The sequence below is a fragment of the Syzygium oleosum genome, unplaced genomic scaffold, assembly GCF_021117445.2.
Source record: "Syzygium oleosum isolate NSW1041296 unplaced genomic scaffold, Sole_v2.1 Sole_v2.56, whole genome shotgun sequence".
Taxonomy (NCBI): Eukaryota; Viridiplantae; Streptophyta; class Magnoliopsida; order Myrtales; family Myrtaceae; genus Syzygium; species Syzygium oleosum.
In genome coordinates, this window is record NW_026607540.1 from 805239 (window position 1) to 823417 (window position 18179).

The 18179-nt window shown below is 38.9% G+C and overlaps 1 protein-coding gene across 6 annotated transcripts in view; it reads right to left on the bottom strand.

Moving 5' to 3' along the window:
• Positions 1 to 435: 435 nt before the first annotated feature.
• LOC115694640 (tRNA-specific adenosine deaminase TAD2-like) overlaps positions 436 to 18179 on the bottom strand; it is a 266483-nt gene continuing 248739 nt past the window's right edge. For 3 of the 6 annotated variants that reach the window (XM_056307626.1, XM_056307627.1, XM_056307625.1), the window contains one exon: positions 4503 to 4660. Coding sequence is in view for 2 of the 6 variants with exons in the window: in XM_056307633.1 (XP_056163608.1) it covers positions 1455 to 1498; positions 2885 to 2988; positions 4321 to 4417; positions 4501 to 4660; positions 5667 to 5733; positions 5856 to 5893; positions 7284 to 7361 (588 nt within the window). In the remaining 4 variants the exon portion in view is untranslated. Of the gene's footprint in view, positions 656 to 1077; positions 1499 to 2884; positions 2989 to 4320; positions 4418 to 4500; positions 4661 to 5662; positions 5734 to 5855; positions 5925 to 7283; positions 7638 to 16914; positions 17005 to 17124; positions 17568 to 18043; positions 18124 to 18179 lie in introns of those variants that run through there. The other 3 variants (XM_056307633.1, XM_056307632.1, XM_056307624.1) reach the window with 3 other exon arrangements.

Genomic DNA, 18179 nt, shown 5'->3' on the forward strand with positions numbered 1-18179 from the left:
TCAGAAAGATTCCAACTGGAATGACAGCATAGACAGTAAAAACACCTCAAATATGCAGGTAGACCCCAACTGATCAAGTTTGTTGTTATTTACAGCTCGATAAACTATTATTGTCAAATTTCTACCATGCCAAAGAAGTTGACATGAAATGCTCAACATTTGTGTAATGGAAGGTCAGAGAATACTCATGGGGCCAAGGTTGCTTGGAAGAGGTTTGTTTGCCTAGAATTGGAGTCTTGTTTCTTTGTAAATGACATGTACACTAAATAGGATATGGTATTAGTGAGGCACGGCACAGCCCCGCATCCTAAGGCCTGTGGCTGGGCACTGGCCCGTTAGATCGCGGACCATTAGGGATCACACATGATCTAGACCAGAATTATGAAGCTTGGACACATCAATAGCATGCCTAGAATTACCTCAAACTTAGAAAGCTCATAAAAAAAATCAAGCTAGATTACAGAATATTTTGATGACAAAAATTAGCATCAGAAAAGTGATGCCTACACAGGGTTATGCAATAATTATCTTACAATCTGATAATCAAGTTAAAGCATGAAATGGACTTGTGATCACAGCTACAACCCTCAATAAACACATTAAGATCTAAGCAAAAACTGATCCAGATGTGCATCACGCTTCCTTTCTCAGGTCCCTTGATTAAATTCCATTTGCAGACACTTTATCGTCAATAACGTTCACACGAATCTCAATACTAAGAGGCCTATCTGAACAACATTATGATTATACAAATTTTTAAGATCTTGAGACAAGATAATTACCCTTAACTGTTTTTGACATCACAAAACAAACAGCAGAGAATCTTATTATGCCAGAATCTGCACCAATGATGTCACATCTAGATTTGCACTTTTCATGTAGTATACAAAGAGTCAGAAAACTATTAGTTCATAAGTTATTTTGCGATGAGTTCACCTCAAGAATGGGAACTATCTTGAACTGCAAGTTTGACTATAGGTTTAGTCAAATGAAGAGATTAACTGACACTGACAGGAATAAGAACAATGGCCATTATAATTAGAATAAACCAAGAATCAGGAATGAAGAGCAAGGATGTTGTCTAACTTCATTTTGAAGACCTTTATATTGCCTCGTGATTGAATACCACCATGCAAGAGAATTTATAGTTATAGGTATACTCAATCGTCACATGAGCATCATATCATACTGCCACAGCAAGAAACATTGCCACAGCACCCTAATCCGAGCCATTCAATTGTTAACAGGCTATACTACATAAAGGTCTCACCATGCAGCCCATTTGTCATATGCACAAGTAACTGATAATCGTTCAATATGCAGCAGAGGTGCTTCATAGTACCATACATGATGTACATTATGTTCAGAAAAGCAAGGAATCATAATTTCAACAGTCTTACCTAGTTGTGCAAAGGCATAAGAAGATTCAACAGGAAGAATCAATGCATATAGATCTAATGAGAAGCCTGAGTAACCCGTGACCTGTGAGGCTTTGGAGCTGAAAATCAAATATTAGCATTCAGCATACATATATATAAACAAATCGTAGATTCCACAATGTCATAAACAGAGAATGAATGGAAAAGGAGGGGAAAAAAGGAGAAGAGAAATGATACTTCATGTAACAAGGTTCAACAAAACAAAGAAGAAACATGAACCAAATTGATTTTATCATTGCAAAGGCAAATTATTTAAGGCCATCTTTTCTGTTTTAAAGCATACTAATTATCTCTGAGGCATGAAAAGGTTATGGTCCAATCAGTCTCTTGAAATATTTGCAACTGCAGAGCATAAATTGGACAATTGCTCGACCAAGAACCATATAAGTTTAGTAACTCACAATAGGGATCAAGGAAGAAGATATTTCTCTCTAACGAGTCTAACCAATGGATTATCAACTATTAAGATACTGCACTTCGTCTTTTTCCTTAACCAAGGACATGACATCCCATTTTTCAAATGGCAATCTGGCTAGGTATACCGAGTCTAGAGGTAAGCTACTTGTGATTAACAAGGCATCTGAAAATTAGCCAAGAAAAAAAAGAGACTGGGCATCTGGAAACTCTATCTTTTGTTTACTGGGCCAATTCTACACCTAATTATAGCAACCATTATAAGGCTGAACACCGCTCCACTCAAGCAAGTATACTTAGTGTCGGTTTGGATAAGTGTATGCACCATCTCAAGATGAGCACTCTTGAGCACCTTATCCTTGATGGAGAAAACTTCTAAATAGGTTCTTATCCAACCAATGACCCACTAGTTCGATGCTTGCAATTTCACTAACCCTTAAGTCATTCCAAAACACTCCATTGGGCCAGCTTTATTTACCTGGGATTAGCAAATAATTCTCCACATCAAGGATACAACATATCTTCACTGCAGCAAACAATTTACATATGGACAAGTGCGAGAGAGAGAGAGAGACAGAGAGAGACAGAGAGTTGTTCAGCAAGATCTATAATCACCGAAAGCCCCAGCTACAGTTCTTTCTCTAGCTGGTTGAGAGAATTTATTGAAAAGTAGGAAAAAAAAAAGAGGCTTCCTGAATTCTTCTTAATCAATATGGAAGGGGATCAGTGCTAGGAAGATCATAGTAGTAGGCTCTAAAAGATAAATTTTTCCAAAAAGGTCTTTCAGGGAGGCGTTGCTAGCAGGCACAATGCTCAGCTTCATTGATTGATAAAGAAAACTTTGGTTCAAAGGTAGAATTTCTCTATTATGCTCATAAAAGCCTCCTCTAAAGTATTTAACTATGGGTCCATTGAAAACGAACTACCAGTTCCCTTGGGTTATCTAATGTAAATAGGTGCACACTGCATTATAATTACATTCTTTCGAACAGACAGTTCAACTAATTAAAATGGTTGATCGCCATTTATACCATTAGGGTTTCCTCGTTCATAAAAATCTCGCAGAAGAGAAATGGCTTCCGATGCCATTATACCCCCACAGTATTTGAAACCCTTAGATCCAGAATTCCCAACACTGCAAGAGAAAAAAGAAAAAAGATGGAAACATTCATAAATCAGGCAGATGCATCCCAGAATGCTTTTGACTCATAATCAGATTATTAATCGCAACGTAAATATAAATTTCAAGCTCTAAAAGTATGAGTTCTCATGGTTTATTCTTTTTCCCTGAACTTGCTGTTGAGATGCATCCTTGGTGCATCTCTTGCTTCTTCCCCCAATACTTGAGCTTGTTCTTTCAAAACTAACACTTTAAACAGAAAAACAATGTCTGTAATCTAGATTAGCAACTTCGTGTACTGCTCAGATCACAATAAAACAGATCCTGTTTCACTACATTTTAACTTTATGTCGACAAAGTCGGAGTAAAAAATTGATGAGTTCTGAACAAACTTAGGAAACATGAAATGTTAGCTCATAACAGTGTCAGACAGATGAAAAATCATACTGCAAACACAAGCAATACACCACAATTTAGCAGGCACATGCTCTCATGTATGCAAGAAGAGACAATTGCAACTATTAAACAAGAAAAGATATTTTATCAAGTACATTGCCCATGGCCGATCAGAAAGCATAAATTTTGCCTCATAGTTAAAATATCATACTTCTTTGAAGATACTATATCTCTCGATTTAAACATGATAACATTAAAGACATCAAAGAATCTCACTGCAGTGAAAAAAGTCAGGAAGAAGAGATGAAGAAACAGGGGGGAGAGGGCATAGGAAAGAAGAAACTAATGTTAGCTTAACATGTGGCACTTCCCAAAACTGTAAACTTTTTAGGGAAAATAAAGAATATAGAAATGTCTAACAAGTCACCAAGAATTTAAGAAAAAGGAAACAAAGTGGGAAAAGAAAGAACAAATATAAACTTGACTTCTTAATGCTTCCAGAAACACCACTTTCTTTTATTTAGACTAAGGAAAGGACAGAAAAGATGGAAAAAGTTCCATAAACCTCCATTTATTTTTATTTTTTTTTTATACCCAGGATCCGGCCTGGCACAACCTTACGGGTGCACATGGCCACCGCGGGCCCGACAGGCCCAACGACGACCACCGACTATACCTGGAGGGGAGCTAGCCCAGGAACCCACCACCAGGGCTCCCCACTTAAGACGCTAGTGACTGGAAGATTCGAACTTGTTCCCTTTCGTGGTTATGTGTTGCAATATTCAACATGCAACAACATACAGAAACACAATGAACCCACATCCATCAGTAATCAACATAAGGAATCATAAACCTCCAGTAATCTTTAGTTGTCAATTGTCATATGCCACAATTTCAAAGTAAAGCTATGTAAATACAAAACCAGCAGCAAAAGCAAGTTCATAAACTGACCTAATGCATGCCTCAGAGGTACTTGAATGCAACGACAGTATTGAGCCACAGCCTCCAAATTTATCATTTGCACAGCCATAATATACTTCCTTTATACCTAAAAAGGGTAATAGTCATCTAATCATAAATAAACAAATTTAGGAAAGTTCAGTTTTATTTCGGTATGATCAATGGATGTACCAATGATAGATAATGCTGCTGCACACATTATGCATGGTTCACATGTCACATAAAGGGAGCATGCTGAAAACTTCTCTAAAACTTCTGCAGCTGAAAATCCAGTCCTCTGCCACCGTACAAGAAGAACATCAAGAGCTTCCATCTCTGCATGTCTTGTTGCCTATGAAAGCGCAAGGAGAAAAACAACACAAGCATATCAAACTTAGAAGCTTTGTCAGAGAGACAGTTACTCATAGTGTAGTTTCAACATAAATTTAGGAAAGGCATTTCATGAGAAATATTTTCTCCTTCAGGTTAACTGATTAAAAGTATATATAAGATTGATCAAGGCATATACTACATGAAGTCAACAAGTTTTGCTCGCTTGAAGTTGCTGAGAATCTCACAAGGAAAAAGAGGCTTCGTATTGGATTAGCCACCTCCACCTTTTCTAACAGTATTTTTAAATATACCCCTGTAGCAAGGTGCCTTTGTATTTTTTTATTAATCTCCAAAAGATAGTAAAAGGGCCAAATATTTTTCACATCAAATATTCATTACTATCCATAAAATCATTTATGGTAATGTATTGTCACCTCATGACTATAAATGATTACAGAAATAGACTATTAGATAAGAGATGATCCCTACCAGAAAACAGGCTTAAACTAGTTGTGTAAATGGTCATTGTATGAAGAACTGTGTCCGAGGAGCAGGTTCTTACATCTTAAAAGGCAATACAATGGTCACAATGCATTTTTAGACCATATAAGTATACCAAAAGTCTAGCTAAAAATAGCCTCAGAGAACAATGTTAGGAACTTCACAAATGCAAATCAAGACCGTAATATGGTTCCAGTCAAAGCACAACAGTAAACGAAAAACATAAAACGTTGTGCATAATAAAGCAAGATTATTGTTGTTGTTAGCCGTAACCATGTTTTATGAAGAATAATGGGAACGAAACCCCTTACAGCCTAATAATGCATGGAAAATTCCACTTATTAACGGATTTGATCAGATATATTATTTTATTATCTAATAAATGCATATTAACAGAGTAACATAAAATGATCGACAATAAACTACGAGTGGATAATTCGAGGTCATTAATTCAGAACAATAACAAAGTGCTGTTGGCCAAAATCTATAGAAGGGGGTGGAGAAGCAATGATAAACATACATACATTCCGTGTCTCGTTAGTCCGGTTTCTTCCTGCTGCAATAACATTCCCATCCTCAACTATCACACAGCTGTTCAATCAAAGAGTCCAATCTGAAATCATTCACTAATTAAGTCGGAAATACTAATGATCTTAATTTGAAAAAAAAGTAACATATGAAATGCACTTGGTCACGGACAACTAGTATCTTACCCAACTGGAACTTCAAGGCTGTCCAACGCAAGCTTTGCCTTATATAAGAAAAGCAAATAGGTATTGTTACTTGTAAGGAGAAAAAAAATAAGAACAAGAGTCAGAAATTCTTTCATGCATGCATAAAGGCAAATTCAAGAGGAAATCAGCATCGGGGGTTGCCAGCAGTAGAAATATTTCAGTATCAATATGCAGTTACTAATGGAACAAATGCATGTCCCAGAGTTATATGATCAAGATCTTGCAGGTCCTGTATAACATACTGGTCACTAACTTCCAAGCAATGATTATCACCCCATACTCATCTAGTAATACAGACGCAAATCCCACCTAATGGTTAAACTGATATGGCTTTAACAACGGTACAGCAAAAAAAGGGAACTAATTTGAGAAACTTCATGTTGCTCATTCTAGTGTGTCCTACCATGGGTACCTCAGAAGCTTTTCTTTTCATTAAGAGGTTTCACTCAAACATTCAAAAAGCTTCCTAGTGTCTAAGCTTCTGGGTCCTTTTCCTTTACAAATGCTATGGCACATGAGAATAAAGAGAGATCCCTAAAACTGTTGTGAAGCCCTCAGAAATCAGAATTGATAATCAGCTTCTTGTGATTTTATCTCTATTCTACTGAATAACTTACGTAAACCGTGTTTCTCGTGATTTTTTCTTTTTCATATCCACAGGCCACAGGGCCACAGAAAAAAAACCACCTAATCAGTTATCCATGGGCACAACTGATGTTCATATTATGCTCACGCTCGAAGTAAATTTCATTTTCAATTCTCCCTAGGTACCAAAGTCAAAAAGTGGCAAAAGGACTTGACTGTCAAGCAACCTCTCCTGATGGCTTACCATCTCACTGCATCTTCTTCATTCCTCTATGGTTTTGCCTCTTCAAGCGCCTCATGAAACTTAGCGACAGAGTCCTACCCCGTGGTCGAAGTTTCTCATAATTCAATTGTCCAGCAAATTTTTATGATAAGCACATACTACACATCCACATTTCCTAGACACCTAAAAAAAACCCAAATAGTTCCCAACCTACAGCACCCGATGTGGCTCAGTTTTTCACCTGAGAAAGGGACTGAACCAACCCATGTACAATTTTGACCAAAAAAAAAAAACCCACGTACACCCTACTTCCCTTTATTCCACTCTCCCTCACTTGTTTTTCCTTTGAACCTAGACTTCACCTACGTCTTTCAATAAATTGCCACCTACAATAACAAAGAAATAAAAGCTACACCTTCTAGAAATTGTTGCTGATTTTGCAGCAACACTTATGAAGAAATACTAATTCAACGTCTCCTGAACAAATTCAACTATACATTCTTCAAGTTGCCGCGCAATTGTAGCACCAACGTATCGGATTCAAAATTCAGCTCAAGTAATACGTCAACTTAATACAATTTGGATGTGCCAGGCGTTACCTGATCTATAGCAAGCTGCATGAAACCCAGAACCTCAGGAGAGAATCGTTCACCCGAGGCTGCGTTATCAGTTTCCATGCCTTCGGTCGGTGGTGGTAGTCCGTCACCTGCACTCGCTGGTCTCCGTCGCCTTCAGTTCGCGAGGCTGTTTCAGGAAGAAGAACTTCTTCTGTTCATCGCCTCCATTGGCAGGTGGCGATCTTCCATTCGTCAAAGCTCGCTGGTGTCGGATGAAAGATGAGCAGTCGTGATATTGAAAGTGGCATCGACGGAGTTCGAAGTTTGCCTATGGTGGAGGAAAGGAAGGAGCTTAGAACGGGGAAATCAAAGAAAGAAGGTGGAGAGAAAGAATTAAAAACAAAGAAAAAGAATAAATAGAAGAAAGAACTACAGAATGTTATTTTAGGATATGAAGAAGTTAATCAGAGGTAAAGGGGATTTAGCGAAAAGAAAAAAAAAGGTTAGGTGGTTATGCTTATGCATAGATGAAAATAGGTGATTATTTATGAAGAATGTGGTCCTTAAAGACCTATCATATTTCTACTACGATTGAAGGATAGTTTGGGAAAGACGAAGATACATTTTGACTTAGGCTCTGTTGTTTGGAGGAAAATATTTTACCGGAAAACGTTCTTTCTATTTTTCAAATTTTGGTGTGGGAAGATAGTCTGGTCAAAGGAAAATGACTTCAATCAACTACCAAGTTCAAAAATAAGGAAAACAACTTCTTGATTTAAAAAGTGGAAGTCATATTTGAAAAATGTAAGAAGGACTATTCTTACCCAAGTGTTTTGACGGATGACTAGGTAAAGAAAGGATTTTTTTCAAGCATACGCACTCAAGTGAGGGCACATTTTCATAAGAAGACCACAGAATTCTCCGGACAAAACTAGCATGAACTGCTCGAACGGGAAAATTGAGTTTCGATGCGATTCACAGTCTGATATAGAGACCAGTTGATGCACCAAACGAGCAGTACGTCATCACACGCCAACATAAAGCAGGACAAGCCCTCTCACAAATCAGGTTCAACCCCGAATGAAACAGGACATTGTGCAACACCAATGCAAGTACAGAATCTGTAATTCTCCGCTCGTTTAAGGTCCTCTCCACATCATCTCTAATGTACTGTCGTCATCTCTAGTACACGTTCACAAAAGATGATTATCCGGTGAGATGTTCAACTCAATTTTCTCTAGGGAATTTTAACGAACACCTGGTGGGCTAATCATAGCAACCACCACAGATGAATATACAACCCCCCTCCCCCCCCCCCCCCCCCAAATTCTAGCCATCTCCATAGAATCAATCCCGTTACACAAATCGAAACACCCCCGAGCATCTTAAAATCCAAATCACGGAATCAGAGCTAATCTCTATATCAGTCCATCATCTGCAGAAAGTAGAAGATGAGCGCAGTAAAAATCATCATATAAAAAGGACTTAAGAAACTCAAGACGTGTGGTGGGTCGCCTAGATTAGAATAACAAAGAAGAAGAAGAACGATGGAGGGATTCGAGTCAAGTACCGTCAACAACGAAACAGAGAAGAAAGATGCACCTATCTCCTTCGAAGGCAATGCAATTCCTTAATATTCTCTCTAAGGATTTTTTCTTATATTCTAAATTTCTTCACTTTATTTACAAAATTATCTTGTTCTCTACAGATTTTTGCATGTGCCCAGAGACACATTCTCATGATTATATGAGGATTTCAGCCAAGTTGTGGTAGAATTTCTGAGTTAAACACACCCCACAACTTTTTTCTTCGATTAAAACCAGCAAAAAAATTAAGCTACGCCTATTATAGCACCAACTTTTTCTTGTGTTACTTATAATCCTTAATTATATCAACTGTAACACCAATAGTATCTTTTTATCACATTTGTACAAATTTGAAATTTCTGTGATCAAAGAAAATATAATTTAGAATATTATATCGTAGTAGGCAAAGCGCATGATTTTTTTATAGTAGATAGAAGATATTTTTGTTGCTGGTTCCAGTTTGAAGATTTTTGTGATAAAATTGGTACAATTTCGAGTTTTTAGTGATATTTTTCGTTTTTTTTCTAAATATATTTTAGTTCTTTTCTCGAAAATCGTTAAGAAAATCAAGGTGCTCCGGATGCAATGGATGCTACGGACATATTCTCAAGGTAAAATGAATTTTATCTATTTCTTCCCCTATCAACTACTTCTATAGCTTTCTCAGGTAAGCAAGCTACACAGAAAATAGTTGAGATTGGAGTGAAATTGTCGAATTTGATACCAATTATTGAGTAATTGAGATCATTCCGCGAAGAGGGTAAGAAGTGAAACCATTAAGCAAAAATCACATTGGCAATGTGAGTACTGTAAGTTTGAGTACATATCACAGCAGTAATTTCACAAGTAACAAGCTCTCTTTCTCAGGAAATGATACATCACAATCTTCGAACTTAATGTAGTTTAGGCACATTTCTGTTCTATTCCTACTGTACACTAGCTGTTAATTCCAAATTCTAGCCATCTCCATAGAATCAATCCCATTACACAAATCGAAACACCCCCAAGCATCATAAAATCCAAATCACAGAATTAGAGCTAATCTCTCTATCAGTCCATCATCTAGAGAAAGTAGAAGATAAGCGCAGGTAAAAAGAAGCCGCCCGAGTAATCTCTCTTTCGTGAGAGCTCACCTCTCCCTTTTTGGGAGTCTTCCCTCCCTCAGTGGGAGTCTACCTCTCCGCTTGGTTGGAGTTCCCTCCTTTCGTCATCGCATCAACTCCACTTATTCCCTTCTTCACCCATTTCTCGTCAAAGGTTGCCAATTCCCCCCTGACCGTGGCGAGGATGATCTACTTCATCAGTGATGTCATGCTCTCTGCTGGTTGTGTGCCAATGAAGGAGATGTTCCTTCAGCTGGGACTTGTTGGTGCTTGGTGATGCCAGAGATCGAGTGATCCCCGTCTATACTTTGATTGATGAATGAGTGCTCACCAAGTGTTTGTTGTAATGCCTGGTAGTTAGCGGTTGGAGAATTGTGGCATTTTCATGGGTGGTGTGATTACCGCTCTAGCCTCAGCCCCTGTAATTCAGATAAACAGAAGTTAAGTGGGCAGATAAATTCCCAAACTGTTATTCTCTGCTGGTTGTGCATTTACTACATTGTCCATTGAACAATAACTGAAGGCAAGGTCTGGTTTTTTTGTTGACGACTGGTGGTGATATCTTCCGGTTCGAACAGAGTCTAGCACCTCGGTATGGCTGGAGGGGGTCAATGAAAATGCGCTGAAATCATTTCAGCACACCAAGTGTTTGCTCCGATGCCTACTAGGAAGTTGTTAGAGAAGTTTGGTGTTTTCTTTGGAGGTTGTTGGTGCTTGAGGAGTAACTCTTATTCTGTCGCTAGTGGGTAAAGGAGGTGGGCCATTTACTGCCCCTACGTTGCCATGAATATTATAGCCTGGAATTGTCGAGGCATTGTAGGAATACCCACTCTGAGAGAGTTGAAGGCTACGTGCCGAATTTGTAACCCAGATATTGTGTTTCTATCGGAGACAAAATGTGATACTAGTCGGATAGAAACTATTACACGACGGATTGGATTTACCCACTCCTTTTCAATTCCCGCGGATAATACAGCGGGAGGTTTAGCTGTCATTTGGAAAGATCCTGTGGTCTTATCCATTTCCTTCGCAGACAAAAACCAAATTCATACGGAGGTTTCTATCAGAGAAAATCCTGAGCATTTCTGGTGGCTTTCATTGGTGTATGCACCCCCTTATTTTGGACTTAAGCAAGCATTTTGGGAAGAATTCACTAGTCGGGTTCGAAACTTGGGAGAGGACTGGGTTGGAATTGGAGACTTCAATGAGACCATCTATGATTCAGAGGCGTCCAACAGAAGGGGCCCGGGCCCATCTCGTCGCTTCCTAGCGGACTTTATGGATTTAGCGGGCTATGTTGATCTTGGGTTTAAAGGCCAGCCTTATACATGGGCAAATGGTAGAGGGGGCTTTGCAAGCGTTCGAAAAAGACTGAATCGAGCAATCTGTTCAACTTCATGGTGTGAGAAATTCCCTCGGGCAGGGGTTGTCCACTTATCGGCTGTAAATTTAGATCATTCTCCTATTTGGCTGAATTCGACTTCCCTTGAGGATAATTCGAGACGCCTTTTTAAATTTGAAGCCGCTTGGTTGCGAGATTCAACCTGTGTTAATGTTGTGGAAGAGGCTTGGAATAGCGTGGTGGACAATTCAATGGCCTCTTGGCATAGGAAACAAAAATCAACTGCGATAGCCCTCAAAAAGTGGAATAAGGAACACTTTGGCATTTGCCAACAACGCCCTAAAAAGTTGACTTCATCACTTGTTTCCATTCAAATGGATGATCCTTCAGAAGAGAATAGCAAGAAAGAAAAAGAAATCAAGGTGGATATTAATGAGCAATGGGAGAGACTGGAGATGATGTGGAAGCAAAAATCAAGACAATTGTGGCTACAAGAGGGTGATCGAAATACCAAAATTTTCCATCTCTCTACCACTATTAGAAGGCGCAAAAATTATATCTTGGCAGTGCAAGATGATGGGGGCCGATGGATCACGAATATGGATGAGATCAAAGGATTTTTTCTATCCAAGTATACATAGCTTTTCTCGGGACCAACACTCAATCCACACCCTTGCATAGGGGAGTTATTCCCTAAGGCTATTTCTGAAGAGGAAAACTTTGAACTTTTGAAGATTCCAACGGAAGATGAAATCTATAGAGTCCTAAAAGCGATGGCCCCTCTTAAATCACCGGGCCCAGACGGATTTCATGCCATCTTCTATGTGAAATGTTGGGATGTGGTGAAGGCCTAGATTATCCAATTTGTACAGCAATTTTTTCGCATAGGTCATTTGCCCCACCTCATTAATCATACTTTCATAGTACTTCTCCCAAAATCGCAGAATGCACATACCTTTACCTAGTTTCGTCCCATAAGTTTGTGTAATGTGAGCTACAAACTTATTTCTAAGTTGTTAGCCAATAGACTAAAAGGGTTTCTTAGCCGTTTGATTTCACCTCAACAATCGGCCTTTGTCCCGGGTAGAAGTATACAAGAGAACTCGGTTATGGCACAGGAAATCATAGACTCCATGAAAAAGAAACGAAATGGCAGGGCTTTTGTGGGAGTAAAGGTGGATATGTCCAAAGCTTACGATAGGGTTGATTGGGATATTCTCAATACAATACTTCGTAGCGTGGGGTTTTCTGATCACTTTTGTAGACTCATAAATCGGTCTATTTCAACAGTTCATTATACTTTGCTCATCAATGGTAGGCCTGCTGGAGGTCTTACACCTCAAAAGGGTCTACGACAAGGTGATCCTATCTCACCATACATGTTCATAATTTATTCTGAACTTCTATCTCAAATACTCAATCGGGCAGAGGACTTAAAGATGATCACAGGGATAAGAGCAGGGCGGGACAGTCCACCTCTGACACACCTTATGTATGCCGATGACTTGTTGTTATTTGTTCAAGCCACAAAGAGACATGTGAGAGTGCTGAAGGAAAGCATTCAAATTTACTACTCCTGGTCAGGTCAGAGCTTAAATCGTCAAAAGTCGTCTGTTTTCTTCTCAAAAAACACTTCCACATGAATGAAAAAATTTTGCATGGACGAACTCAACATGAAGAAGACAAATCCTGATGCATTGTACCTTGGCAACCCTCTCTTCAAACGTGGAAATGGCAAAGCTAGATACCAATTCCTTGAACAGAAGGTTGATAACAAACTTAGTCATTGGAAAAGGAAGTCCTTGTCTTAGGCAGGTAGAGCAACGTACATTCGATCGGTTGTTCAGAATAGTTCGATCTATGTTATGCAATCCAATAGGTTGCCAAGAGTCACTTGTGACAAACTCGATGCAGCCACTAGGAAATTCTGGTGGGGTGTCCCGGCGGAGAAAAACAGGTTCTTCACACCTAAATGTTGGGTCTCTTTGTGTAGAAATAAGAAAAGTGGTGGACTGGGTTTTAGACATACCAGGGATTTCAACAATGCTTTGATCCTCAAACTCGGCTGGGGACTGATACAAGATAGAGGCAAGTTATGGGTTCGACTCCTTGAGGGAAAATATTTACGGAGATCCAATTTTTGGAACCATGAGGTTAAGGCATCAGCATCTCGGTTATGGAAGGCAATCATGGACACTAGAGAAATACTCAAACTTGGCACTCTTTATCAGGTAGGAGATGATAAGTCAATTGAGGTTGGTAATCACCCTTGGATTCCACACGTACCAAAGCATCTCCCTTCTTTTATTGATCTTGATCCTATATTAAAAGCAAAGGAAAGTAGCCAGCTTCTTTATCCCAAGGACAAAATCTTGGGATGTAAACAGTCTAACTCAGGTGTTTTGCCCAACCTCGGTCCAAGACATTCTTCAGATTCAAGTTCCATCCTCCATTTGGATGGATAAACCAATTTGGCAGCCAGCTATTGATGGAATTTTTACCGTTAAATCCGCTTATAAGCTCATCAAAGTGCCTACAGCAAATGGCTCTAACTCTGGAATCTAGACCAAAATTTGGAAAGCTAGAGTTCATGAGAGGCACAAGATGATGTTTTGGAGGACAACGGCCAATGTCTTGCCCTGTAGAGCTAACCTGGGTAGGTTATTTCACATTCCAAACCCTTCATGCCCGTTGTGTGGAAATTCAGAAGAAACTCCAGTCCATCTATTCACAGCATGCCCTTTGGCCCATATTTTATGGAGACAGAGCTCAAGGGGATCATCTCATCTGTTTGGAACTTCACATCACCAAAGGAAATGATAAACCACTTCCTTGACCCAGGACGAATTGTAGAGATAATGGGATTCGATTGCAAACTCTTCACTCTCTATGCAGCGATTCTATGTACTAGAATGTGGTTTTATGGAATTCCATTTTACATGATCAAGCTATTCCAAATCCTTCCCAGGCAATTAAGTTGGTTTTACAAGAGTTCATGGAATTCTCGAACAAGTTCAAGGAAGAAAACACAGTCACACCAAGTCCAGAAGCCGATTCGATTGGAGTAGGAACAGACACCTGGCTTCCGCCATCAGATCAAGAGCTCAAATTTAATGTAGATGGTGCGTGGAAAGATAACAAAGGAGCCATAGGTATCATTGCATGATTGGCTAGCAGATTAGTAGTCCAAGCTTGGACAAGGAGAGGACGTTGGAACTCGCCGATGGAAGTGGAAGCAGCAGCTCTCCTTCTCGCCTGCAATTATGCTTAGTCCCTGGGCATTCGAAAAGCGATCTTTGAAAGCGATTGTAAGGTATTAATTGATGCCATCCAACAAAAGGGTCTTTGCCCTTGGAGTATTCAATCTTTCGTTGCAGATTCTTGCTTTCAATTTCAGCACAATCCAGGTTGGAGCTTGGACTGGACCCGTAGATCCAAGAATGGAACTGCTCATGCACTTGCAAATCGGGCCTCTAATCATATAGGCACCGCATCCTCTTTTCTTTACCATGATCTCCCTTCTAGAGTTAAAAATATTGTACTAGTAGAGTCTTCTTTTATATTTCGCTCTAATGTAGGTAATGCTTCCTTTTTGTAATTGCTTTGTTTGCAATATAAAGTTTAATTTCTAGCAAAAAAGAAGAAGATAAGCGCAGGAAAAATCATCATATAAAAAGGACTTAAGAAACTCAAGACATGTGGTGGGTCGCCTAGATCAGAATAACAAAGAAGACGATGGAGGGATTCGAGTCAAGTACTGTTAACAACGAAACAGAGAAGAAAGACGCACCTGTCTCCTTCAAAGGCAATGCAATTCCTTAATATTCTCTCTTAAGGATTTTTTCTTGTATTCTAAATTTCTTCACTTTATTTACAGAATTATCTTCTTCTCTACAGATTTTTGCATGTGCCCAGAGACACATTCTCATGATTATATGAGGATTTCAGCCAAGTTGTGGTAGAATTTCTGAGGCAAATACACTCCACAACTTTTTTCTTGAATTAAAACCAGCAAAAAAATTTAAGCTACGCCTATTATAGCACCAACTTTTTCTTGTGTTACTAATAATCCTAAATTATACTAACTGTAACACCAATACTATCTTTTTGTCACATTTATACAAATTTGAGATTTCTGTCATCAAAGGAAAAATAATTTAGAATATTATATTGTAGTAGGCAAAGCGTGCGATTTTTTTTATAGTAGATAGAAGGTATTTTGTTGCTGGTTCGAGTTTGAAGATTTTTGTAATAAAATTGGTATAATTTCAAGTTTTTGGTGATATTTTTCGTTTTTTGTAAATATATTTTAGTACCTTTCTCAAAAATCGTTAAGAAAATCAAGATGTTCCGCATGCAATGCAATGGATGCTACGGAAATGAATTTTATATATTTCTTCCCCTATCAACTACTTCTATAGCTTTCTCAGGCAATCAAGCTACACGGAAAAAAAGTTGAGATTGGGGTGAAATTGTCGAAGTTGATACTAATTTTTGAGTAATTGAGATCATTCCACGAAGAGGGTAAGAAGTGAAACCATTCAGCAAAAATCACATTGGCAATGTGAGTACTGTAATTTTGAGTACATAGCACAACAGTAATATCACGATTAACAAGCTTTCTTTCTCAGAAAAAATGTCGCAATCTTTGAATATAATGTAGTTTAGGTTTATGCTCTATTTACTACCTTAGGCTAGCTGTTAATTACAATCAGTCGCATCATTTTACAGTTTTAGAAATACCATATCAAACCAAATGGCGGGAAAAGCAATCGCGCAAGAGGTACGCGTGTGCGAGATCTAAGGATGATATAACATTCGTGTCGGGCCAAAAGCAAACTATCAGTTCTTTGCTGAGCTTCCTATCTTTCGACCAAAAACTGATTCCCAGTTCTCTCTGCATCCAAAAGACAATTAGAAGGGATCAAGCTTGAGAGTTCACGTTAAGAGGAAGCTCCGGATGTTTTCATGGGTCCAAGTCTGAAAATACTCGGTCCCAAAGCCATATATTCTTTTGACAAGTCTGTCATTCCCTTTGGCCAACATATATACTGATGTTGGAAGGAATAGCAAACAAAGGTCATCCGCACGAATCAAAACATGATTCGGTGAAAGTGCATCGGCCAGAGCAAATGATATGGAGTGACTAGGTATAGAGCAGCCGTAGTAAACAGCTGCTGCTAACAGACCGCAAGTACTTGCAGGTTGGATATGGTAAACTTCGCAGTCTAGGAGCATCCCAGCAACAAGAATGATTTTCAGACCTGAGGACAATGAGAGCACAATATGGGTTCTAATAGTTCGTGAAAATGTCGACCAAGCTAAGTAACAAGTTCATTTATATAGGTAAGATGTAGAAGTATCCAGAAGTAACTGCCAAGTTTATAGAAACAGGGAAGCGAACACGAGTCTATGCGCTTGACAAATAGAATTTTACAGTTTTCCATGATGGTCGAGTTCTTCAGCACTAGCCTAGCCTCAAAGGTAACAACTGAGACATCAAAGAGTAGAGACACTGCTTGATAAAAATGTAAATGTTGCTATATTACAAAGTCCAGGTGATGCAGCTACAGAATGCAATAGACCCGCTCTCAGCCATGAAAACATCATACCAATTTTCCAGGTGACTGGAAAATATAAACCTGGAAATTATGTCCTGGATCCAGTTATGACATCAAGCAATCCACAGCAATTCATCCACTAAGTCCTTTGCGTCACCCTCAGAGTCATCGCTACCTCATGCCATGGAGCAATAGCTCAATAAAGTAATTAAGTAGATTCCATTTCTGATGCTTAAATTCAAAATAATCATAAATTTGGAAGCCACAATTGATCAAAAACAAGTGAAATACTGGCTGCTCTGCCGAATTCGCCATGGGCAACCTCTCACTCTCTCCATTGCACGATTCCTTCGCAGACTTGAGCCTCTCGATGTAGATACTCGCGTTCTCCAACCCTTCCTCGGTTTCCTCTTCTTTGACAACCTTTACAATAAAAAAACTTCTAGACTTTAACTCGGTTCCTTGGCCATCAGTCTCATCGCCAACAGCTTCCGCAACATCCCTCTGATCGATCTGTAAAACATCTCCAGCTTCCACTTCCTCAACAGTTTGAACAACTGCATTTCACCCTAGAGGCTCATTCATAGATGTGAACGGAGGAGACGGCGATTCTCCACAATTTAAGTCCTCATTGCCCTCATTCAATGAGGGAAAGTGGTCCTCAGATATTGGGGAGTTAATGTGGAAACCGCCATCACTATCCTTCTTGTTTTCACTTATCAGATCACCATTTTCTAATCCCAAAAGAACCCAGAGAAAAGGAAATGAATCAGTAAAAGAAATCACCGAATATCTAACCCCCAAACTAAAACAAAAAAAAATATACTCATCCATACGGGTTTAAAAGGTTGCAAGTTAAATTAAGATTGGAAATTTTTGAAAGATAAGCCATCAGATTAACCACACACAGCCAAATGAAAAAACATCTAGCGAACCAAATGACATTGACAAGTATTCACCAAACAAAATTGACAGAAAAGATAAGGTTTATGAAACTTTCCATAAACCTCCATTTATTTTCATGGTCATGCGTTGCAATATTCAAAGTGCGACAACGTACAGAATCACTACAAACCCACATTCACCCGTAACAAACATAAGGAATCATAAACCTTCAGTAAGCTTTAGTTGTCAATTGTCGTATGTCACAATTTCATAGTAAAGCTATGTAGACACAAAACCAGCAACAAAAGCAAGTTCAGAAATTGACCTAATGCATGCCTCAGGAATGCAACGACAGTATTGAGCCACAGCCTCCAAATTTATCGTTTGCACAGCCATATATACCTCCTTTATAACCAAAAATGGGTAAGAGTCATCTAATCATATGAATAAACAAATTCTAG